Raw genomic sequence first — 27,683 nt, 5'->3', positions numbered from 1 at the left:
GACATTTTGAGATACTTTTTAACCTACGGAATCAAAACTACCATTTAATGAAACAAAATTAAACAAGCAAAATCTCTTCACCTTCGATTATGTTTCTTCCTGATATTTATGCCTCTAAGTAAGTGAGATATCAGAAATTCCATTAATCCTGAGTTCTAGAAATGTTGCAAAACCGTATTAGAATTTTTTGTTCATGACAAGCCTGAGGAACATGGCAAACTCTGTCTCTACTAAAATTCCAAAAATTAGCCAGGCATGGTGGCATATGCCTGTACTCCCAGAAACTCGGGAGGCTAAGGCAGGAGAATTGCTTGAGGAGGAGGTTGCAGTGATTCAAGATTATGCCACCGGACTCCAGGCAGGGTAACAAGAGTGTATGTAACTCCATCTCAGTAAACAAACAAAAAAAGATTTTTTTTTTTTTTTTGTGAAATTCACATGAAATACATAAGCCTCTTGGATGTTACTCTCCTGTTAGTAGATCTACAGAGTATCACTAAGCTATGGCTAAGGTACTTATTCTAATTATGCACACCCTCCCAAAAAACAGGTTCCCTTCCTGGGGTTAAGCCTGGTTGGGGTTACTACGAGATGGTGACATTAGGCTGTTAGATAAATTTTAACCAAAAGTTGTAGAAAAAATTTCAGAGGTATTCTATATCTTTAATGAAATATGAATAAGTGACCACATTCTTGTCCCGTCTTAATCATTAATTAATTATTTAGTCAGTTTAGATTTCAGTTGAATCTAAGGTGGGGGGGGAGCTACTTTGTGTTATATCAAGCTAACACTTTGGCTAATCAATAAGCAAATATATCCAAACTGGTTACTATAATGGAGAAAATGTTCAAATAGATTCAAAATCTACTCTATATAATAACTATTACACACCATTATAACACTCTTATCATTGTACATCTACATTATCCCATGTAAAATAAGCATCAAAATCTTATCTATACCAAATGCTACTTCAGAAGTTGCATGACTAGAGCCAGGAAAATGGCAGAGAGGAGGCAGGACTAACTTGCAGCTCCCACATGGATCAACAGAGCAGCGTATGAAGAACCTCATTGTGAACTTTTGCTCCAAGAACTACCACAAGAACTTACCAGGAAAGCCAAGAGAATCCATAGACCCTTTGAAAGAGGTAGACTGCAGCTGCAGTCTCCGTGGGATAGCTGAGGAATTGAGTTGGCTTGCTTTCTTAGCTGGGAGGCATGCAGCCTGGGACAAGTTCTTAGCGGCGATCACGAAGCTGCCTGGAAATAAACTCGGTGCTATTGGGTGGGATACTACGGGATTTGAGACCAGGTGTTTGGGCTGTGGTCCATGTGGGAGCAAGGTGAGGCCTGTGGCTGCCAGCTTTTCCCTACTTCCCTAGTGACCTGTGTGATACAGCAGAGAAAGCCATAATTGCCCTGAGAACTTAACTCCATTGGCCTGGGACCCACACCCTCATCCTCAACAGCAGCCACAGTAAGCCCTGCCAAGTGTCTGAGCTCAGAAAAGCCTAACCCTGTTCTCATTTGATGGTCTTTCTCTACCCACCCTGGTAGCCCAAGACAAAACACACAATCTCTTGGGACCTATATGGCTCTGTCCACTGCCTGATCCTCCCTATACAACCACAGCTGATGTGCTCTTGAAAGCATTACCTCCTGACTGGAGGCCAGCCAACACAAAATCAGCACAATTAACAAAAATACAACCAAGTACCTTCACAGAGTCCACTTCACTCCCCTGCTACCTATAATGGAGTAGGTGCTAGTATTCACATTTGAGAGACCTGAAGATGAATCATATCACAGGACTTTTTGGCAACACTCCCCAGTATCAGCCCAGAGCCTTGTAGTTCCATTGGGTGGATAAATCCAGAGGAGAAATAACAATCACTGCTGTTTGGCTTTCAGGCAGCCCCATCCCTAGAGGAAAGGGAAGAACACCACATCAAGAAAACAGCCCGTGGGGCAAATGAATCTGAACAGCAGCCCTTGAGTCCCACATCTTCCCTCTGACATATTCTGCCCAAATGAGAAGGGACCAGAAAAACAATTCTGATAACATGGCAAAACAAGGTTGTTTAACACCCCAAAAGGATCACACTAGCTTACCAGCAATGGATCTAAACCAAGACTAAATCTCTGACTTGTTAGAAAAAGAATTCAGAAGGTTGATTATTAAGCCAATCAAGAAAGCACTAGGGAAAGGTGAAGTTCAACTTAAGGAAATCCAAAAACTTATACAGGATATGAATGGAAAAATTTCCAGTGAAATCAATAGCATTAAAAAGAAATAATCACAACTTCTGGAGATCAAGCACATACTTAGAGAAATACAAAATGCACTGGAAAGTCTCAGCAATAGAATCAAACAAGTCAAAACTTTACTTAAAAAAACTTTAGAACTTCAAGACAAGGATTTTGAATTAATCTAATTCAACAAAGAAAAATCAAAAATAATTTAAAAAATAAGCAAAGTCTCCAAGAAGTTTGGGACTATGTTAAATGTCCAAACCTACAAATAATTGGTGCTCCTAAGGAAGAAGAAAAATCTAAAAGTTTGGAAAACACATTTGAGGGAATAATTGTGGAAAACTTCCCCAGCTTTGTTAGAGATCTACACATTCAAATACAAGAAGCTCAAAGAATACCTGGGAAATTCATCACAAAAAGATCATCTCATAGGCACATAGTCATCAAGTTATCTAAAGTCAAGACGAAGGAAAGAATCTTAAGAACTGTGTGGAAAAAAAATAATGAAACCAGGTAACCAATAAAGGAAAACCCATAAGATTAACAGCAGATTTCTCAGCAGAAATTCTACAAGCTAGAAGAAATTGGGATCCTACCATTAACCTCCTTAAACAAAACAACTATCAGTCAAGAATTTTGTAACCAGAAAAACTAAGTTTCACAAATTAAGGGAAAATATAGTCTTTTTCAGACGAACAAATGCTGAGGTAATTCACCACTACCAAGCTAGCACTACAAGAATTGCCAAAAAGGAGATCTAAATCTTGAAAGAAATTCTCAAAATCCACCAAAATAGAATCTCCTTAAAGCATAAATTTCAAAGGACCTATAAAATAATACCACAGTGAAAAAAAAAAAAAAAACATATTCAAGTAAAAAATAGTCTAATGAATAGAATAGTACTTCATATCTAAGTATTAACATTTAATGTAAATAGTCTAAATGCTCCACTTAAAAGATACAGAATTACAGAACAAATAAAACCTCACCAACCAAGTATCTGCTGCCTTCAAAAGATTCACCTGATACAGGACTCATATACTTAAGATAAAAGGGTAGAAACCGATATTCCATGGAAACAGACATCAAAAGCAAGCAGGAATAGCTATTCTTATATCAGACAAAACAAACTTTAAAGCAACAGCCATTAAAAAAAAAAAAAAAAAAAAAGACAGAGGAACTTTATATAATGATAAAAGAATGAGTTCAACAGAAAAAATAATCACAATTCTAAATACATATGCACCTAACACTGCAGCTCCCTAATTTATTAAATATAAAAGAATTACTGCTAGACCAAATAAATGAAATAAACAGCAACACAGTAAGATTGGGGGACTTCAGTACTCCACTGACAGCCCTAGACAGGTCATGAAGACAGAAAGTCAACAAAGAAAAAATAGACTTAAACTATATCCCAGAACAAATAGACTTAAGAAATCTTTAAAGAACATTCTACCCAACAACTGCAGAATATTAATTTCATCAACACATGGAACATTCTAGAAGATAGACAATATGATATGCCACAATGCAATTCTCAACAAATTTAAGAAAATCAAAATCATATCAAATACTCTCTCAGACCACATTGGAATAAAATTGGAAATCAACTCCAAAAAAGAACCCTCAAAATTATGCAAATACACAGAAATTAACCTGTTTCTGAATAATCATTGGGTCAACAATGAAATCAGAATGGAAATTTAAAGATTATTTGAACGGAATGACAGTAGTGACACAATCTATCAAAACCTCTGGTTCACAGCAAAAGTGTTGCCAAATGGAAAGTTCATCACATTAAATGCCTACATCCAAAAGTCTGAAAGGATACAAATAGACAATCTATGTTATCACATCAAGGAGGAGGGGAAAAATGAACAAGCCAAACCCAAACACGGCAGAAGAAAATAAATAACAAAGATCTGAGTAGAACTAAATGAAATTAAAACAAAAAACACACAATACAATAGATCAATGAAAGAAAAAGCTAGTTCTTTATGAAGATAAATAAAAAATAGACCATTAGTGAGATTAAACAAAAACAGAAGCAAGAACATCCAAACAAATTCAATTAGAAATGAAACAGGAGGTATTACAACTGATACCACAGATAAAGAAAGAGGATTCTAGACTAGTATAAACAACTTTATACACATAAACTAGAAAACCAAGAGGAGATGGGTAAATTCCTGGAAATATATGACCCTCCAAGATTAAACAAGGAAAAAATAGAAACTCTGAACAGACCAGTAACAAGCAGTGAGACTGAAATGATAATTAAAAATTTACCAACAAAAAAATATCTAGGATCAGACAGAGTCATGGCTGAATTCTATCAGACATTCAAGGAAGGTCCCAATCCTATTGACACTATTCCACAAGATAGAGGAGAGAATCCTCTCTCAGACATTCCAAGAAGCCAGTACCTCAAAACCAGAAGAGGACATAACAAAAAAAGAAAATCACAGACCAATATCTCTGATTAAGATACATACAAAAATCCTCAACGAAATACTGTCTTACAGAATTTGACAGCATATCAAAAAGATAATCCACAATGATCAAGTAGTTTTCATACCAAAGATGCAGGTATGGTTTAACATATCTGCAAGTCAATAAATTTGGTATATCACATAAAGAGAATTAAAAACAAAAATAACACGATTATCTGAATAGATGTAGGAAGAGCATCTAAACAAAATCCAGCATCCCTTTATGATTGAAACACTCGGCAAAATCACCATAGAAGGGACATACCTTAAAGTAATAAAAGCCATCTATGACAAACCCATAGCCAACAGGGAAAAGCTGAAAGCATTCCCCCTGAGAACTGGAACAAGACAAGGATGCCTACTCTTGCCACTTCTATTCAAGTGCTAGAAGTCCTAGCCAGGCAGTCAGACAAAAAAAAAGAAATAAAAGGCATCCAACTGGTAATGATGAAGTCAGAGTGCTGCTGTTTGGTGATGACATTATCCTATACTTAGAAAATCCTAAAAGATTATGCAAAAAACTCTTAGAACTGGCAAACGAATTAAGCGAAGTTTCAGCATACAAAAATAATGTGCACGAATCAGTAGCTCAGAGATACACCAATAGTGAACAAGCTGAAAATCAAATAAAAAACTGAACCCCTTTTACAATAGCTGCCATAATAATAATAATAATAATAATAATAATACTTACAAATATATGTAACTAAGAAGGAGAAAAACCTCTAAAAGAAAACTATAAAACACTGCTGAAATAAATTATAGAGAACATAAACAAATGGAAACATATCTCATGCTTATAGATGAATTAAATCAATATTGTAAAAATGACCATACTGTCAAAAGCAATCCACAAATTCAATGCAATTCTTATCAAAATACCACCATCATTCTTCACAGAATTAGAAAAAAAACAATCCTAAAATTCATATGGAACCGAAAAAGAGCCTGCATAGCCAAAGTAAGACTAAGCAAAAAGAACAATTCTGCAGGCATCACATTACCTGACTTCAAACTACATTATAAGGCTAATAGCCACCAAAACAGCATGGTACTGGTATAAAAACAAGCACACAGACCAATGGAACAGAAAAAAAGAATCCAGAAATAAACCCAAATACAAACAACTGAAACATAAAGTGGGGAAAAGATACCCAATTCAACAAATCGTGCTGGGATAACTGGAAGCCACATGTAGAAGAATCCAACTGGATCTTCATCTCTCACCCTTATACAAAAATCACCTCAAGATGGATCAAAGACTTAAATCTGAAACCTGAAACCATAAAAATTCTAGAATATGACATTGAAAAAATCCTTCTAGACACTGGCTTAGACAAAGACTTCATGACCATGAATCCAAAAGCAAACACAACAAAAACAGATGGGTCTTAATTAAAGTAAAAAGCTTCTGCACAGTAAAAGAAATAATCAATAGCTTAAACAGACAACCCACACAGTGGGTGAAAATCTTCACAATCTATATCTACAATAAAGGACGAATATCCAGAATCTACAAGAAACCTAAACAAATCATCAAGAAAAAAAAAAAAATCTCATCAAAAAGTGGGCTAAGGACATGAATAGACAATTCTCAAAAGAAGATCTTCAAATTGCCAACAAACATATAAAAAATGCAACATCACTAATTATTAGTGAAATACAAATCAAAATCAAAATGTGATACCACCTCACTCCTGCAAGAATGGCCATAATCAAAAAAATAAAATAATAGTAGATGTTGGCATGGATGTGTTGAAAAGAGAACACTTTTACATTGTTGGTGGGAGTGCAAACTCGTATAACCACTATGGAAAACAGTGTGGAGATTCCTTAAAGCACTAAAAGTAGATCTACCATTTGAAACAGCAATCCCACTCCTGGGTATCTATCCACAGGAAAAGAAGTCATTATACAAAAATGATATCTGCACAGGTATATTTATAGCAGCACAATTCGTAATGGCAAAAATACGGAACTAGCCCAAATGCCCATCCATCAACGTGTGGCTAAAGAAAAGGTGGTATAAATATACCACAAGATACTAGTTAGACATAAAATGAATGAAATAATGGCATTCACAGCAGTCTGCATGGAATTGGAGACTATCATTCTAAGTGTAGTAACTCAGGGATGCAAAACCTAACATCGTATGTTCTCACTCTTTAGTGGGAGCTAAGCCATGAGGATGCAAAGGCATAAGAATGATAGAATGGACTTTGTGGAGTTCGAGGAAAGGGTATGAGGGCGAGGTATAAAGACTACACATTAAGTTCAGTGTATACTGCTTGAGTGATGAGTGCAACAAAATATCAGAAATCGCCGCTAAATAACTTATTAATGTAACCAAACACCACCTGTTTCCAAAAACCTATTGAATTTTTTTCAATAGATTTTTGAAAAAATGTAGTTGTATGACTAAATTTGTTATAGTTAAGTTTGGCCTATGAAAAAAAAATCATTTTATATCAGATAATACCTTTAGCTGTGTGCTTTTGGATCATTCAGCCTTCAAAGTCTACAGATCCATTCATCTATGAAAGAATAGAGTTGTCTTAGTCATCTTTATGTTTCCTTGAGTTCTCAAGTATCATGTGCTTATGACATTGAAAAGCAAAATCATTAATCAATCTCAGTGTTCTAATATCAGCAATATGTAATGTGATACAATTTCAAAACACAGGTTATAGACAAAGACTTTCGGTTTTAAGTATGAGTTTGCTTTCTGTTTGTCTCTATTCGATTTGCATTAAATATCCCTAATGGACTGTTTTCTTTAGATCAGAACACAATGGCTGAGTTGTTGATAGTATGTTGAGGACTGCCCATGAAGGAAACATCGACAAAATTTTATATTATCAGTCAGGTAAAATTTTGTAACTAAATATGCTCTATAGAAAAAAAGTTATTGTATATTAGATACCTTTAACATGACCACATTTTGAAACATATTTACTGGTTATTTTTCATCTTTCTTTTCAAAAGTTTAAATCCTACATTCAAACTCTTAATAATTTCTTTTCATTTTTCCTTTTGAACTTTGACAAAAGACCTTATAATATTTTCAAATCTGGCTAAGAGTTTCCAATATGATCACAATACATTTGGGCTATAGTTTATCTAATAGTGTCACCATAAGCATTTGAAACAATTATGCAAAATATTTATTGCTTTAAAGTTATTATACAAAGAAAACATTCAAATTATCAGCAAGAAGTAATTTTATAGATAAATTCAGGTTATAAGTCAAGATGCAAAAGAAGGAAAGATGGGATATATACTCATTCATATAAATTCAGCTGCTAAAGCTTTTCATCATATGAGAAATGTGGATCCAGAAACTCTTTTTTAAATACTAACTCAAGAAATATACATCTTTAACTACCATATGGAGAAACTATAAAATTAATAACAAGTTTATTACTAAGATGCTAAAGTTAAAAAAAGACTTGCCAGTTTTTAGCATCCCCTTTTCCAACTTGTGGAGTAAACCCATAAAGGGGAAAGCCCCAGGTAGTGGCATTTGATTAATGGCTCTCTGAGCAAATATAAGATACATTTGTTTCTAATTTGTGATATTTGATTTTTATAAATGTAGTTATTTTTTTTTCATTTTTTATTCGCGATAGTATATAAGAGGGAGCATACTGGGTTACAAAAACAAAGGTTTCAGAGTAAAGCCAAATTGGGTTTGCATTCTGAATGTCACATTATCACTCTGTAAACAGAATCAAATAGTTACTTTTTTGAACTTCAGTTTTTTCATCTCTAGTATGAAATCATTAATTCAGACAGCATCAGTGTTGTAAAACATTATATGGAATGATATATAAAGTCCTTGGCCAACAGATAGAAGACAATGATGGGCAACTATTTAATAGTCATGTGATAAAAGGTCACATTTCCAAAAGCTCTCTAGCTTCTTGGTTTCAGCATGAGATTGCTCAACTCTTAGTAGCTAATCTGTGAAATTTCTGAATTCTGTTTGTAATTTATGAGCAAATAGTGTTGTCTGTTTAAATGAAAGACTTTACTGCTGAAAAACAGCCAGCTTCTAATTTTATTTTTTCAAAAAGTTAATGAACGGAGAAGAAGGTGGAGCAAGATTGTTCACATAGAACCCTACGATGATCGTCAACCCTGCAGGAACACTGAATTAAAGAACTTGCCACAAAACAGCTTCATAAAGGGTGAAAATTAGGTGACTGATCACAGCACTCGGTATTAACATTATATTAATGAATGGGCACTGAAGAGCATAGGAGAAAGACAATCTTGAATCACTTATGCAACCCTTCCCTCAATCCCTGGTAGTGGCAGCAGAGCACAAAGAGAGAATCTGTGCACTCTGGGGACGAAGAACACAATGATTATGAGACTTTGCATTGGAACTCAGCACTTCTCTGTTACAGCAGAAAGCAAAAGGGGACAGAACACAGCCTGCACCTATGGAGTGAGCCTTTACACCAGCACAGGATAGAGAGAAATAATCCAACCCAGTGGTCAAAAGCTGTGTTCTGGCTAGCCCCATCACAGTGAGCTAAAGCACTCTGGGGTCCTGTATGAACTTGAAAGGCAGTTTGGGCCAGAAGGAGTGCAATTCCTGGGTAAGTCTTGGTGCTGTGCTGAGCTTAGAGCCGGTGGACCTGGAGTGCATGCAACATAGTGAGAAACCAGATGGAGTGGTCAAGGGAATGCTTCTGCTCCCACCCCCAACCCCAAGCAGTGCAGCTTACAGCTCTGGGAGAGATCCCTTCCTTCCACTAGAGTAGAAGTGAGGGAAGCGTAAAAAGGACTTCAGCTGGAAACCATCATTCTCAGCAAACTGACACAAGAACAGAAAACCAAACACTGCATGTTCCCACTCACAAGTGGGTGTTGAACAATGAGAACACATGGACGCAGGGAGGAGAACATCACACACCAGGGCCTGTTGGGGTGTGGGGTGGGTAGGGGAGAAATAGCAGGGGGATTGAGGAGGGATAACATTCGGAGAAATACCTAATGTAGATGACGGGGGATGGATGCAGCAAACCACCATGGCATGTGTTCCATGTAACAATCCTGCATGATCTGCATGTGTACCCCGGAACTTAAAATATAATAATAAAAAAAATACTAAAGAAAAAAAAGTCAAGATCGCCTTGAGTTTCTAATGATGTCACTGAATCCTCCCCAAACCCATACTCTTTTTCTCTAATGCATATATTTGTTCCCATATCCTCCTTTGTATGCATTGGTTAGTTTATATCACTACTCGGTATTTTTTCTTATGTGCCATGCATCGTGGCAATAGGACACTAGACAGAGAGAATAAAGAATCCAGATAATTTCAGGTTAAGAAGGAAGCAGAACAATATGAACAATTTCACAGACATAACATTGAATGGAAAAAGTGGAATAAAAAATAAAGTATGTGTTTCATTTATAAAATAGAAAAGGACTTCATCTTGCAACTTGGATACAAGTTCAACCACAGTAGAATAGGGCAGGAGACAAAATCCTGAGGTCTTAGCTCTCAGACAGCATTTGTAACCACACCTGGGCCAGAAGGGAACCTGCTGCCTTGAAGGGAAGAACCCAGTCCTGGTGGAATTCATGACCTCCTTACCAAAGATCCCTTGGAGCTTGAGTAAGCATCAACTGTAGCCAGGCATTACTTATCATGATTTACAATCATTCCAAAAGGGCTTTAGATGAGAAGGAAACTCAGGTGTAACCCAGGGTATCACCAGATCTAGAGGCTATGGGGAGAGACTCCTTCTACTCAGGAAGGAAAAGAAAAGTATAAAGGAGAGTTTGTCTTGCAGCTTGGATACCAGCTTGACCACAGTGGGGGTGGAGCACCAAGAAAGCTCCTGGGGTCCCTGATTCCAGGTGTTGGCTGAAGGAGAGCATTTCTAAACCTGCCCTGGGTTAGAGTGGAGCTAACTGCCCTGAAAAAGACTCAGTCCAGGCAATGTTTACCACGATCTGACCAAAGAGCCCATGGTCCTTAAGTGAAGATGGGTAGTATCCCGGCAGTACACACCACAGGGGAAGAAACTCCTTCTGCTTGAGAAAAGAAGAGGGAAGAGTGGAAAGAACTTTATCTTGTGGTTTGGGTGTTAGCTCAGCCACAGTGGAGTAGAACATCAAGTAGATGTCTAAGGTTCCCTTATCCAAGCTGTGGTTCCTGGGTAGCATTTCTAGACCTGCCCTGGGCTGCAGAACATGGGAACTAACAGCACTGAAGGGAAGGCCACAATCCTGGCTGGATTTGCTGCCTGCTAACTGCAGAGCCCCGGGCCTTGAGGGAATATCGGTAGCAGTCAGGCATTAGTCATCAGGGGCCTTGGGTGAGACCCAATGATACGCTAATTTTAGGTCTCACCCAGTGCAGTCTTGGTATTGGTGGCTATAGTGGTGCTTATGTCACTCCTCTGCTGAGTTCCAGGCAGATCAACATGGACAGAGAAACTCCATTTGTTTAGGGGAAAGCAAGGGAAGAGAACAAGGGTTTTAGCCTAGTAATCCAGGGAATTATCTTAGATTTTACCCAAGACCACTACAGCAGTACCTCCACAAGTCTGCAGAGTCACAGCATTACTGGAATTGGGGTGCCCCCTACTACAGATATAGCTGCAATGACCAAAGACTTAGATCACAACACTCAGTTATTCCCCTTTGAGAACTCAGAAGTCTCCAAGAAATACAGGCACAAACAAGCCCCGTTGTAAAAACTGCAGTAAGTGACTCTTCAATGGTGCTGGGAAGACTGGATAGTCATATACAGGAAATTGAAACTAGACCCCCATCTCTCACTGTATACAAAAATCAATTCAAATGTATTAAAGACTTAAGTCTATGAATTCACACTGTGAAACTTCAAAAAGGGTACATTGGGAAAACTCTCTTGGACACTCATCTGAACAAATATTTCTTGAGTAATACAGTGCAAGCATGGTTGATCAAAGAAAAACTAGGTAAATGGGATCACATCAAGTTAAAAAGCTTCTGCACATCAAAGAAAACAATCAACAATGGGAAGAGACAACCCAGAGAATGAAAGAAAATATTTTCAAATTACCCATATGACAAGGGATTAATAAACAGAATGTATAAGGAGCTCAAATCAATACAAAAACAATCTAATAATCTGATTAAAAAATGGGCAAAAGATCTAAATATTTCCCAAAAGGAGACATACAAACATCAAACAGACATATAAAAAGGTGCTCAACATCACTGATCATCAAAGAAATGCCAATCAAAACGACAAAGAGAAATCATTTCATGCCAATTAAAATGACTTATATCACAATGGTAGGCAGTAACTAATGATGGCAAAGGATGTGGAGAAAATGGAACCCTCATATCCTGCTGGTGGGAATATAAATTAGTACAATCACTTTGGAGAAGAGTTTGGCCATTTCTTAAAATCTAAACATAGAGCTACCATATGATCCAGCAATGCTGCTGCTATGTATATATAAAAAAGAAAGTGTATTAGTCCATTTTTATGCTGCTAAGACATATTTGAAACTGGGTAATTTATAAAGAAAAAGAGGTTTAATAGACTCACAGTTCCACATAGTTGGGAAGGCCTCTCCATCATGTTGGAAGGCAAAAGGCACATCTTACATGGTGGCAGACAAGACAGAATGAGAGTCAAGTGAAAGGTGAAACCCCTTATAAAATCATCAGATCTTGTGAGACTTATTCACGACCAAGAGAACACTGTGGGGGAAACTGTTCCCATGATTCAGTTAGTTCTCACTAGGTCCCTCCCACAATATGTGGGTACCATGGGAGCTATAATTCAAGATGAGATTTGGGTGGAGCCAAACCCTACCAAAAAGGAAATCGGTATGCTGAAGATATAACTGCACTCCTACATTCACTGCAGCACACAACAACCAAGATTTGAAAGCAATCTAAGTGTCCATCAATATAGGTGAATGGATAAAGAAAATGTGGTACATATACACAATACAGTAATTCATCCATAAAATAGAATAAGGTCCTGTCATTTTCAACATAGATAGGACTGAAGGACATTATGTTAAGTGAAATGAACCAGGCACAGAAAGACACACTTCACATGTTCTTATGCATTTATGGGAATTAAAAATTAAAGCAATTGAACCCAGGGAGATAGAGAGTAGAATAATGGTTATCAGAGGCTGGGAAAGGTAGTGGTGATGTGGTGGGTAATTGGGGATGAATACTGGGTAAAAATATATATATATATATATATATATATATATATATATATATATATATATATTTAGAGAAAAGGAAGAACAGCTGGTATTTGATAGCTTGACATGGTGATTACACTCAACAATAATTCATTTTACATTTTACATATATTTTATATTGCTGCAAATTATACATCTTGTTTAGAGTTTAAACAAAAAACCTAGACATTATATCCTCTATGAAATCTGAAGAGTCTTACTAATAATTCATGAAAGTATAATAGTAAAATACAAACGACTTAAGTATAAATGTACTATAGTAAAATACAAAAGACTGAAGTCAGGAAGCTTTTCACAAATGCTTGCAAAACTCAAAATCCCTTTCAGTACACTTTCAACTTCACAAACTTGGAGTTAATTGCATTTCAGGGCACATTGCAAAGTACATCTTTTCAATGCACTTTTCCTTAATTAGTACAAACACTTGGTCCCTGAGGAAGGTGGAAGTAGAAAGCTTCCTTTTGTTTTTGTTAATGTTTTCTGTTTTTTATTCACTATTTGTACCCAGGGCCCCATGTGAATGACACATTTTTATTAAAATCAAGAATAAATATTACGTAAATTGTGTCCCCAAACAGCAGCTATGGAGTCTAATTATTTTAAGGCAGCTTTAGCAGCATTCATTTTAGCTGTCTAACCAAAACAAAGCAGAAAGAATAATGCATATGCTAATAGATTTATGCTTTCCTTCTTAGCATTTGGAAACAATGTACCAATCATCTTTGCCTCTCAACAACCAGGAGAGTGCATGTTTCATAGTGAGTGTTCACTTAAGTGCTCCCAATGATATAGGGAAATTACTGAGACAATTAATGGCATCATATTTTAATTGATTGAAAGTATACATTGAAACATTCACATGACTATTCATGTATATGATTTGTACATATAGACACATAACCATGAATATAATTAGTATTCCAGTTTTACCAATTTATCTTTCAGTTTGTTTTACTCAATGTAAGCTTTTCTCAACCTTAGCACTATTGACTTGGGGGCCAGATAATTTCTGTAGGAGCTGCTCCTGTGAGTCACAGAATGTTTAACACCATCCCTGACTTCCACCCCTAGACACCAGTAACACTCTATTTGCTATAAGCTGAATGCCTTTATCTCCCTCCCCCAAATTCATATATTAAACCCTAATCCATAATGTAATGGCATGTGGAGGTACAAACTTCTGGAGGTGATGATGAGGTCATGATAATGGAACTCTCGTGAATGAGATTAGTGCCCTTACAAGAAGAGCTTGGAGCTAGTTATCTCCTTCCAACAAGTGAGGATATGAGACGTTGGCAGTCTGCAATCCAGAGAGGGTCCTTACCACAACCCAAAAATTCTGGCAACCTAATCTCAGACTCTCAGACTTGAGAACTGTGAGTAATAAATTTCAGTTGTTTATAAGCCACCAAGACTATGGTAATTCTTAGCAGCCAAACTAACTAAGGCAGAAAATTGGTGGAGTATTCATTATGTGATGTGTGCTCTTGTAAAAACAAATGGAAGAGTTTGCGTTCTTTCTCCTGTTCTGCTCTTCACTATGTGAAATGTAGGAAGAAGAGGGCTCTCTGCAAATCAGGAAGCAGACACTCACCAGACACCAGATAGGCTGGCACTTTGATCTTGGACTTCCCAGCCTCTAGAACTGTCAGAAATAAATGTTTCCTGTTTATACCACACAGTCAAAGGTAATTTGTTATAGCAGTCTAAAGTTACTAAGACTATCTCAAGCTGTAATAAATAGAAATGCCTCCAGACATTACCAGCTGTCCCTGGTGGGGGAGTGGATTTTGCTCCCACGTGGCAATCACAGTCCTATGTGAAAAAGGGTGTTTTCTTATATGTTGGAACATATAGAACAATGTTAAAATGGCTGGGTGCGGTGGCTCACACATGCAAATCCCAGTACTTTGGGAGGCTGAGGCGGGCAGATCACGTGGTCAGGAGATCAGGACCATCCTGGCCAACATGGTGAAACCCCATCTCTACTAAAATACAAAAAATTAGCTGGGTGTGGCAGTGCACATCTGAAGTCCCAGCTACTTAGGAGGCTGAGGCTGGGGAAATTGTTTGAATTCAGGAGGCGGAGGTTGCAGTGAGCTGAGACGGCACCATTGCACTTCAGCCTGGTGACAGAGCAAACTCTGACTCAAAAAAAAAAAAAAAGAATAATGCTAAAACATATTTGTCCTTGACCTCAATTCCTCCCCATTGGCCTACATTTCATCACATATAGTTGACCGTTCACATTATTCTAAATGTTGTTATTGTTTATTTTGAAATGCAAATTTTCCTGTCATCATTTTGGTTATAATTATCAAAATTCCTCTAATTTCTCTCCCTACTGGCATTGCTACCAGGATTAATTTCAAAGACCTTACCATTGCAGAAAGCCTCTTTATGACCTGTATCTAACCTATCTCTCCAATCTCATGATTTCCTATTCCCACAGGTAACCCAAGCTCCTCATGTAAAACAAACTACAATTCTTTCCTTCATTCTTCACCTCTCTAATTTCTAATTGGATTATGAGCCTCAGTGTAATTTTCCTCAGCTCATTGCCTCCAGAAAGTTCGGAAGTACAATCTCCATACACACCTCCCTCAGACCATTATTACTCTAAATACAGTGTAATGGTTAATTGTACACATCAACTTGGCTGGGGCCACAGGCATAATTTTTTCAAAGGGAGTCAAGATGCTGTGTGTGTGTCTCTGTGTGTGTGTGTGTGCATGCACACATATGTAATTCTTTATCCTGAGGACTATTGTAATATTGTACATTACAAGTGATTAAAACAGTCTAAAAGTGATTGCTATAGTTACGCTACTGATCTATTAAACATTAGATTCAATTTCTTCCATCTAAATATACATATTTGTACCCATTCAACTGTACCTTTTAAAACAATTAGAAGATAATGATTTGATGTTCTTAGTGTAAATAAATGATACATATTTAAGGTGATGAGTTTCACAACGACCCTGATTTGATTATATGAATGTGTCAAATTTTCACCTGTATCTCCTAAAATATACAGCTTTTTTATTAATAAAAATAAATTAAACATAAATGGCTGCATTGCCTATCTATTTTAATTAAGAATTACATTAAGTATCAGTAGAATCAAATTTAATTTTCAAAAAAAATCTTGTCAATGTTTATTTAATATGTTCACAGCAAACTTATATCCCGAGCTACCTCTAATCCCAAAAGATATTGACTGCTTTTGGTAAAGAAATCCTCATTTGTACCAATCTTTTATGGTGCTACATTTTTAAAAAACCTAAACAAATTATGCTTACTGTTTGGAGTCAAAAGTATAATTAAAAACATAGCATTCTATGGAATATTGAAGCAAAATGGGCTTTCCTCCATTTGAGCAATTAAACATGTTAACTTTGATCTCTATTCCTCAGTTGGAGATTGATTTCTGTAACCTGGTTTACGCATATCATTTTGCATAGTTTACTGATCCTCCTTCTTCAAGCATTATCTAGCTTTTGCTGTTAGTGTGTTAGGATACAGTTTCTGCACTTGCAGGTGGAGTAGGATTGTTAATTACACTTGTGCTCAGAAAATCGTTTGGCTACATGCATGGGTGCTGTGGGCATTGTTTTTAACTTGAAACAATCATGCTTATGAAAAAGGAAATTCAGAACTTTTACAATCATTCCATAGATGCTGACGAGACTATTTCATATATTAGCTTTTGTTAAGTGAATGAAAACCAAGGACTTCATGGGAGAAAGCAGAAAGATTGCTAAGGATTTTAACTTTTCTAGAGACAGAATTTTCACGCCTTTAAATCCAGGATATCTTAGGAGTTTCACACATGTACACCACCTTTCTGATTTTGTTGTAAATGAGTCACACAAATAATTTTGATAATGCAAAAACACTTTAATTATATCTCCAGCACGATGTACTAAAAATAAAAAAAATATTATTTAGTGAGCAAGATTATGTGCTAGGCAATGTGCTAAGTCCTTCATTTTAATCTAACGGAATCATATCAACATATTTATGTAGCATGTAGCATTATTACTTTTTGTTCACATATTTGGAATTTGAGATTCCATAAATGACTGTAAAAGATCACTCAGCTAGTAGGTATACACAATAGCATCCCCACACTTGTATTTAGAGTATTTTGCACTGTATATTGTCTTTGACAAGTTAGCATTTATTGCATGACTACTAGGTGCAGGCCGCTTTGCTGGGTGCTTTATGCATATTGCTTCATGCATCTTCCCAATAGCTTTGAGACATAGACATTATTTTTCCACTTTTACATATAAAGAGAAAGCCACACAGCTAGTCTGACCAAAGGAACCAGAGTCAGTTAGAGATGCTTGTTATCCCCAACTCATCACGTTTTGTGTTATAGCTATACTTTCTATCATTAAGGGACCAGTGGATTCTTTAGTTTATGATTAAATGGCTCTATAACAATTTTCTCAATCAATTATGCCCACGTCCATTAAGTCAAATGGAAAAATTAATGTGTTGTCAATAATATATTCACAGAAGTAGTAAATATGTTCTTAATGTGACAAAAATCCATCTGCTAAGCTACTCAGTTAAAAATCAATTAATATTAGAATTTAGTTATATTCACAGAAAACAGCGTGGAAATAAAACATTTTAAGTGTAATTTTATTCATGTTTAATTAATGTGAGAGGAAATAAAAATCTTTAAATGTCCAAGCGACTGAAGCATACCCTACCTTACTAAGCTGTTAGCACTGTCAGGATCTTGTGCCAAAACTGTACCAACGACGGTCCCGATCTTGGCATTTTCATAGACTTCCATGATGTAGGAAGGCATGGAAAACAGTGGTGGTTCGTCTACATCCCCGACGATGATCTTCAGCATGGTAGCATCTTTAAAAGGACCCAAGTGAGAAAAGCGAAAATCAAGATGTGTATTTGCTCCTTCTATGTTGAGGGTATATGACTTCTTTTTCTCATAGTTCAGTGGCTGTGGGGAAAAAATAAGATTTCCAGTATTATGATTTCTGTTACTTTTCAAATATGCATTATACGTTTTCCTTTTTGGAAAGAAATAATTGAGATAGAGATAAGCCATTCTAGCTTTGCTTTAAAATAAACTATGAAAATCATTTTAATGATAACATCTACAGCCTAAATGGAACCTCCACATTTTGTATTTAGTGCAATAATACATATTCGGTATTAGGTACATCAATAGAAAGGATACAAACTCAGATAAAGGAGTGTGTGAGGACTGCTAGGTACTGTTTTCAAGATGAAGTGCTTTTTTCAGATAAGAACTAAACATTTGGAAAGTATTTAGTATGATGGATGTACAAGGCTGTGTGCACCCAAGAGGAACAGACGTAGTTTTAAAAGTTAAAAGTTCCCATGGTGAGGTGAGTGAAGGGGATTCAGAGACCAGTCTTCCATTTTAAATTGGGTGAAATATCCACTGATCCTGGTCTTCCTGTTAAAGCTCTATGAGAAGCAGCAGACTAGAAAATTCTCCTTTTTATTTATCCCACTAATTTTGCACAAGCCTGCTTCAATCTCAAAGTTTCTTTTCTTGGCAGGAACAGAAAATGATCATTCTTTGTGAAGAAATTCAGGTGTTTTCCTCTACAATAAGGGTCAACATCATAGTCAATTCAGGTTGCTGTAACAGAATATCATATACTGGGTGGCTTAAACAATATTTATTTTTCACACTTCTGAAGGCTGGGAAGTCCAGCGTCAACATGCCTTCAGAGCTGGTGTCTGGCAGGGGCCCTCTTTGGGGTTTGCAGACAGCCTCTTACTCTCTGTATCCTCACATAACAGGAAACTCTCTCTCCTTTGTCTGTTCTTACAAAGACACATCCCGTTCATGAAGGTCTCACCCGAATTACCTAATTATGTCAGAAAGATCTCATCTCCAAATACCATCACATTACAGTGGGGATTAGACATCAACATACAGATTTTGAAGGAAGAAACATACCTTTAGTTCATAGTAACCAAGCAATAGCTAACTAGAAAGAGGATCTTTATAAGGATCCTGTAAACAGAATGATCAGTACTATAATACTTATAATAAGTTCCCCATTGTTTCTGAATTCCCTTGGAAAACTGGACTTTCCAGGGGTTGTAGATCACACAAGAGGCAAAATATCATTTAATTTCCAAATCATATATTAAGAACCTAGAAAACTCTGGTCACAGGGATGTTGAGAAGGATAAGCCACTACAATATTTTACCAGTTTTCAAAAAAAAAGTATGTATCTTTATATCTTAAAAACACAAATTCTCAGAATTTGACCATATATACAATACACCCGCATTTATATATGACATAAATATTATGAATTTCAGGTTATATATTTTTCAAGGAGTTAATTGCTTCTAAGATTACAACCTATCAATTGGAAGCTATATTTTCCCTAAGGTATCCACACTAGAAATGAATTGACAAAATAACTAATACCTATCTTGTTTGAAGAGTTGCATACTCTGAGGATCCACGCATTAAATTTTTCTTTCCTTGACTCCTTCCTTCTTTATAAAAATAAGTCAGAATTTATCTTTGACTAATTTATCAATAAGCCCCATCAAAATTTAAATAAATCCTAGAAATGGTACATACTTGCTGTCTATCAGCTATTGCGTGAACAAAAAATGGTCCCTCTTGGCTCATAGGAGCTGGAGAGTCAGAATCCTGCATGCTGTTCATGGAAAGATGAATATCTGGCAGGTTTACTGTTAGTTTTAGATCAATGTCTATAATTTTTGGAGTTAACCTGCTGCATATGGTAGGCTTGATGATGTCTAAATTTCTTCTCACTGAATATGGGTATTTAAGACCTTAGAACTAAAAGTCAGAGTTGTATACTCTACTAGGAATGCTTAACATTTCTTTCTCACAGTAACACTGGATTTTAAAACCATCACCTCCACTTATTTATTATTGTGGGTTTTCACATCTTTTGGATTTTTCAATGAAATCTGTGGAGGGATTTTGGCGACCTCCAGTCCTATCTGATTTTATTATCAAGCTGTGCATTCAAGATGACACACATCTCTTGTTCCATTTCTTAGCAGGTCCCCTGGCAAGTTAGGTATCATTTGCCTCAATACTAACCTACCTACTGCTAGGGTGAAGGCTGTTTCTGTGGACATACGGCTTCATGTTGATGAACATCTAATACGTATTTTACTACTCCAGGGTAGGAGTAAACATTTTGAGGGATTTTTTTTTTTTTTTTTTTTTTTTTTTGCCAGAACTGACAGATGGATGGATGGGAACCATGTGGAGCCATGAAGAAATGAGTTGATTATTTTAGGTTGGGACAGGAATTTAAAAGCAGTTGAATTAATGCATTGGAAATATTTTAACAGCCTCATTTCCAAAGAAAAGCTGGTGGGGCTGAATTACTGGTACAGGGAAACTGAGAAAAAATTATACTCATTTATTTATGCCTGGATATTTTAGAGTTATATATACATTATTTTATTCCTTGCTTTTATCCAACAAAAATGTTATATATATAGTGTTAATATAATTATTATTTTTCTATTACTGTAACTCTGGGAAAGCTACTCAAGTACTCATCTTCCACACTTTTTAAATAGTTGCAATTACTATTAAAGGTGTCGGTTTTAAAAAAATCCCATATAACTGATGCTCATTTTTAATGAGTGCTATCTTCAGTGTTACCAAATTCAATCATTTAAACTACTGGATGCCCAATTAAGTTTAAATTTAGAATAGACTGTAGGGTATTTTAGTATATTAATGTCAATTATTACAAATAACATAGTTGTAGAAAAATTTATTGGTTATTTATTTAAAATTAGAATTTAAGTAGATGTCCTTTATTTTATTTGACAGTGCTAATTAGGATGCATTCATATTCCAATATTCACAATGGTGATGATCGTGGTTGGTATCAATCTCACTTGATAGGGAAGAGAGAAACTACCAGCGAGTATTATATGGTTATGTATTGGCAACTCCTACCTTTTGTATTTTTTAAAAATTAGCTTTACTCATAGGAAACTGTTGATATAAAAAATGTATGATGCCATATACAAAAGATAATTTCATATGGTTCAGTCCAGCATAATTATTTGTCTAACACTGAACTATCCGAACATTCTTGGAATCATCCCACTAGCAATGTGTTCTGTTTTACTGGAATGGTGCTTATAATTGTCCTGTGGGTACTGATAAATGAAGCTGCTTAATGTTGCTTCATATTTGCATTGGCTTACTATTTTGTGTTAATTCTACCATATTAGTTTCATAGGGTTGACATAACAAATTGTCGCAAACAGTCTGGGATATAACAACAAAAATTTTCTTGGAGTTCTGAAGTCAGTAAGTCAGAAATTTGGCAGAAGCATACTGACTCTGGGAGGTCTAGAGAATCTATTCCTCACCTTTTCCAGTTTTTGTGGCTGCCCCAGCCTTCCCCAGAAGAAAGATACCCCTACATGGTTGGACGCTCAATTTATATTCTAATTCAACCACTTGCAGGATGGAACTCCAGGTTTAGTGTCCAGAAATCTTAACTTTGCAGTTATAGTGACAAAGATTTCTTTCACAGGAAACACAGAAGATTTCAGGTACTTTATGCACAGTGTAGAGGCAGTGGCAAGCAAAGCTACAGATGCAGAGAACAAAGTATTGAGCCATAAGAATTAACGCAAAATGGATTAAAGACTAAATGTGAGACCTAAACAGATTAAAAGGATTAAACACTACACATAAGACCTAAAACGATAAAGCTACTAGAAGAAGACACTGAGAGGAACCTTCATGACACCGTTCTAGGCTGATATGACTTGCCTATGACCCAAAAAACATAGGCAAAGTAAGCAAAAACAGACCAGTGGGATTGCATCAAACTAAAAAGCTTCTTCATAGAGTGAAGAGGTGATACATGATTTGGAGAAAATGTTTGAAAACTGTACATCAGATAAGGGCCAATATTCAGAATAACGAAGGAATTCAAACTACTCGATAACAAAATACAAATCATTGTATTTTAAAAATGGGCAAAGCACTTAACAGACATTTCTCAAAAGATGACATACAACTGGGCCACATATATATGAAAAAAATCTCAACATCTCTAAACGTCAGAGAAGTGCAAATTAAGACCACAGTGAAATATCATCTCATGCCTTTCACAGTGGCTATTATCAAAACCATGAAAGAAATAAGTATTGACAAGGATGTCGAGGAAAGGAAACATAGCATTTGTGGTGTTGTGTGTTAGTACAGCAATTTTGGAAAAAATGTATGAAGGTTCCTCAAAAAACTGAAAGTAGAATTACCATAGGTTCCAGCAATCCCTCTACTGGGTATGTAGAGAAAGGAATTGAAATCAGTATGCCAAAGACAGAGCTGCACCCTTATATTAATTGCTGCATTACTCACAGTAGACAAGATACGGAAAATACCAAAGTATCCATCAACAAATAAAAGGAGTTTAAGAATTGTGGTGTAGATACACAGTGGAATACTATTGAGTCTGTAATGGAAAACAAAACAAAAACAAAATTCTGTCATTTGTAACGATGTGTATGAACATAGAGAATATGTTAAGTGAAATAAGCCAGACAAAAATACCATATGATCAAAGTTACATACAGAATCTAAAAGTCAAACTAATTGAAGTAGAAAATAGAATGGTGGTTTCCAGGCGCTGGGAATAGACAGGTGAGTGGGAAAAGGGGAGGCATTGGTTAATGCATACAATGCTGCAGTTAGGGAGGAGGAATCAGTTCTGGTGTTCCATATGCAGAAGAGTGATTGTAGTTAATAATAATAATATCTAATAGAGAGGATTTTAAATGTTCTCACCAAAAGTAAATGATAAATATTTGAAGTAACAGATATGTGCCAATCACATTTACATCATAAATACATACAATTATTATTTGTCAATTAAAAATTAAATAAAACTTTTGAAAAAAAGAAACCTAACAGATTTTTCCATGCTGGGTTTTAAACATGTTTAGAACTTGTTACTTTTTTATTTCTTCCATTTTCCCCCTGTGGGAATGTCAGTGTCTATAACTTATGCCTCTCTTACCATTGTCTTTTACATAAGGATAAATTGTTTTCTAATTTCACAGGTCAGCAGATGAAGATTTTTGCCCTAGGATGGAAACTATCTAGAGTTTACCTATATCTGATTAAGATAATGAGATTTATATTGAGATTAGTTTACAAATGTTGACCTGATGATAAGCAGATAAGATTTTGGACTTAGAACTGATTTTGTAACAGATTGAGATTTCAGGGATATTGGAATGGGGTAAATCTACCACATACATTGAAAGAACATGGCTTTTGTGGAGCTAAGCTATAGTGCCCTAATGGCAACCCTGCAAAAAATATGAATACGGCAAGCCATGCAATTAATTATACAGTAAAATACAAGAAGAGGTGATAATCCTGGATTATTTATGTAGGTGTTAAATTTAATAACAAGTGTCCTTATAAGAGTGGCCAAGGGAGATTTGGCAGAGAAACTGTAATGAGGTCATATGACCACAGAGGGAGAGAGAGGAGCGATGTGACCATGAGCTGAGGAACAACTGGAGCCTTCAGAAGCTGGAAGAAGCCAGGAATGGATGCTTCCTTAGAGTTTACCAAGGAAAGAGGAAGTGCAGCCCAATCAATGCCTGATTTCAGATATCTGGCCTCCAGGACTGTGAGATAGCACATGGGTTGCTCAAGTTCCTCAGTTTACGGTCATTTATAAGAGCATTCCTAGGAAACACATGTAAATTTGTCTGCTTTATATAGAAACATAGTAGAAATGTTCTTTTTAGTGTGTTGAAAGCTTTAAATAGTATTGAAATTATCTTCTCTTTCAGGTTTGAGAGAATTCCTTAGTGAATTATTGGGTCTATGTATTTAGGGAAAATTTACAAGTTTCTCATTTTCTTATTCAGAAATCAGTTTATGCGTGTTGCTTTTAGCAACCTTTCCCCAACATTCTTCATACTAAATTTATGTTTGTAGAATTAAGAAAATATTATTATAATGTTTCCAAGCCGCTTATTTACTATGCTTGTCATGTTTCTTAATAATATAAGTTTAGGTTTATTTTTCAAAATTTCCTTCCAAAAAATCAGGTTTTTAAAATTGAATATATATTTTTGCTTTCTAGTCTTTATTTTCTTCTTTTATTCTCCATTATTAGTTATATATTGCATTCATCTAGTATTATTCCTTTTAGTTTATGTCTTTGATATGTTTAGAATTACAAGTATACTTTCAGAAGTACTTAATTTATATCCCATAATTTCCATATATATGTGTGTGTGGGTTTTTGTTTGTTTGTTTGTTTGTTTTCAGACTAAGTCTCACTCTGTTGTCAGGCTGGAGTGCAGTGGTACAATCTTGGCTCACTGCAACATCTGCCTCCTGGGTTCAAGCGATTCTCGTGCATCAGCCTCATGAGTAGCTGGGATTACAGGCAAGAGTCACCAAGGCCAGCTAATTTTTGTATTTTTAGTAGAGACAGGGTTTCAACACGTTGCCCAGGGTGATCTCCATCTTTTGACCTCGTGACCCGCCCACCTCAGCCTCCCAGAGTACTAGGATTAGAGATCTGAGCCACTGCCCTGGCCCCACATATGTTCTTTCTTATTATAGTTTTTCTTTCTAGAAATTCTGCAATTTGTTGTGCATTATTCTTTTTTGTGATTTGAGAATTCCTGAAGTAGAAGGCTGTGGTTGCTGTAGTTAATAAATTTTCAGATTGTATTTGGAAAAGAGCATTTTATCTATACTAATTTAACTTTGAATTCCTTTAATGAGATAGTCTTCAAGACTAATACATAGTTTTACAAATATTCTATAGGCACTTGAATTAAATAACATAACATCGGAATGCAGAGATTGATATACTAAATATACCTCCTTATTTATTATTCAATTATTCATATTTTAAAATACTTTATCTGTCATGGACTGAAATTTGTGAGCTACAACCTTCTACCATTCTTTTACAGACATAGCTCTTTGTATATATTGTGATTTCTGCTTCGTGAATGTTGGTAACCTGCAACACAGATATTTATACTCACAGTGATGACTCACTTTAGGATTGTAAAGTGTTTTTCTGTTCTTTCTTTTTATAATTTCAGTTTGGATCCCATCATTGTGGGCATTGAAATCATACCTCTTACTTTCTTTTTATGGATGTGGATATTTTATTATAATCTTTTTTAAATATTTGTATTGTACTTTAGGTTCTGGGGTCCATGTGCAGATCATGCAGGATTGCTGCATAGGTACATACACGGCAATGTGGTTTGCTGCCTCCATCCCCCCATCACCTATATCTGGCATTTCTCCCCATGTTATCCCTCCCCAACCTTCCCACTCCCTACTGTCTCTCCTCTATCCTCTCACAACGAACCCCAGTGTGTGATGCTCCCTCCCTGTGTCCATGTGTTCTCATTGTTCAACACCCACCTATGTGTGAGAATATGTGGTGTCTGATTTTCTGTTCTAGTGTCAGTTTGCTGAGAATGATGGTTTCCAGATTCATCCATGTCCCTACAAAGGACATGAACTCGTCATATTTTATGGCTGCATAGTATTCCATGGTGTATCTGTGCCACATTTTCTTTTTCCAGTCTATCACTGATGGGCATTTGGGTTGGTTCCAGGTCTTTGCTATTATAAATGGCAGCTTATTGAATATATGTGTGCATGTGTCTTTATAATAGAACAATTTATAATCCTTTGGGTATATACCCAGTAATGGGATTGCTGGGTAAAATGGAATTTCTATTTCTAGGTCCTGAGGATATATCTGGTTTCCTTGTGTAAAGTTTTATTTTTGTTTATTTTTTTTCTAGTGACTATCTCCATTCTTATAAATTCAGGTAATATTGTTTTATCACCATACAGTAAACAGCAATTAAAATAAAATACACCATTTACATCCCTTCCCATTTCTCTTACATATTTGTAAATTTTATTTTTTTTTTAACTTTTACACTTTTGCTAATGCTAATAGATCTAATATTTGACTTACTAGCTCTGACTTACATTTTTTCATTCTTAGTTATTACTAATAGCAATTTTTTAACCTAAAATCTTATTTTCTTAGGAAAAGAGGTATTGTTTCTACAGTTTCAAGGCATATGCGCATATTCTGATTCAACTACCCTGATCTTGATATTAACCACAGTCAGTGTTCCTGCCTGTCATCATCCATTAGTACCCACAAGTATTTCTTGGTGCAATACATTATTTCCTAAGAAAATATCATTTATTCCACCTCCCCAAGAAATATAATTATTGTTTTCTAAATACATAATTTTACACTGATCTCAATTAAAAGTGCTAATATTTAGGTATGTTATTCCATCTGGTCAGAATATTTTTTAGTTTCATTTTATTTTGAATTGACACAATAATTATACATATTTATGGGGTACAAGGTACCATAAAAATACATGCAATTAGCATATTGTAATGTTCAAAACTTTGTGCCAGTAATCTCCATACTTGAAGGACAATGTGGCTGGATATAAAACCCTTGACTGAATTCATTATCTAGAGTATCCAAAGTCCACACATGTATAAAAATAATTTCCCATGCAAATATTTCACTGACCTCTTCCCATCTTTGAAAAGTTGGTTCTTTTTAATCTCTAAAGTCATGACAATTTAAGCAAACCTATATCATTAACAGTTGGTATGGGCTGACATTATGTATTATAACAATATATCATATCTACTTAGTTTTCCCTAAGAAAAAGAATATCATTTAATTCATTTCTTAGTTCATGTATCTAAAATAATTCCTAGCACATGGAATTTGATGAATAGCTCCTTCTCCATCTAATACAGCTGTTTTCAGAGTTCAGAAAGGTGCTATTACATGGTTTAGATTTGATGGATAAAAAATTTAACACTATTTTTGAAAATGACATGATTGTATATTTAGAAGACGCTATCATCTCAGACCAAAATCTCCTTACACTGATAAGCAACTTCAGCAAAGTCTCAGGACACAAAATCAATGTGCAAAAATCACAAGCATTCCTATACACCAATAACAGACTTAAAGAGAGCCAAATCAAGAATGAACTGCCATTCACAATTGCTACAAAGAGCATACAATACCTAAGACTACAACTAACAAAGGATGTAAATGACCTCTTCATAGAGAACTACAAACCACTGATCAACTAAATAAGATAGTGTACAAACAGATGGAGAAACATTCAATGTTCATGGTTAGGAAGAATCAGTATCATAAAAATAGCCATACTGTCCAAAGTAATTTACAGATTCAACACTATTCCCAGCAAGCTACCAATGACCTTCTACACAGAAGTAGAATAAACCACCTTAAATTTCATATGGAATCAAAAGAGAGCCCACATAGGCAAGTCAAATCTAAGCAAAGAGAACAAAGCTGGAGGCATCACTCTACCTGATTTCCAACTATACTACAATGCTACAGTAATCAAAACAGCATGGTACTAGTACAAAAACAGAGATATAGACCAATGGAACAGAACAGAGGCCTCGGAAGCAACACAAGATATCTACAATCATCTGATCTTTGACAAAACTGACAAAAACAAGCAATGGGGAAAGCATTCCCTGCTTAATAAATGGTGTTGAGAAAATTGGCTAGCTATGTGCAGAAAGCAAATACTGGA

The 27,683-nt window shown here is 35.7% G+C and overlaps 1 protein-coding gene across 11 annotated transcripts in view; it reads right to left on the bottom strand.

The window, feature by feature from the left end:
• Nucleotides 1-27,683, bottom strand: part of CDH18 (cadherin 18) — a 1,096,529-nt gene that overhangs the window by 75,094 nt on the left and 993,752 nt on the right. For all 11 annotated transcript variants that reach the window (XM_074386991.1, XM_074386980.1, XM_074386983.1 and 8 more), the window contains one exon: nt 17,725-17,978. In XM_074386991.1, the coding sequence (XP_074243092.1) occupies nt 17,725-17,978 (254 nt within the window). The remainder of the gene's footprint in view (nt 1-17,724; nt 17,979-27,683) is intronic.

The sequence above is a fragment of the Saimiri boliviensis genome, chromosome 1 (assembly GCF_048565385.1).
Source record: "Saimiri boliviensis isolate mSaiBol1 chromosome 1, mSaiBol1.pri, whole genome shotgun sequence".
In the NCBI taxonomy this organism is placed as follows: Eukaryota; Metazoa; Chordata; class Mammalia; order Primates; family Cebidae; genus Saimiri; species Saimiri boliviensis.
The sequence above is the reverse complement of the archived record's forward strand: the minus strand, read 5'-3'. Positions and strand labels throughout refer to the sequence as shown.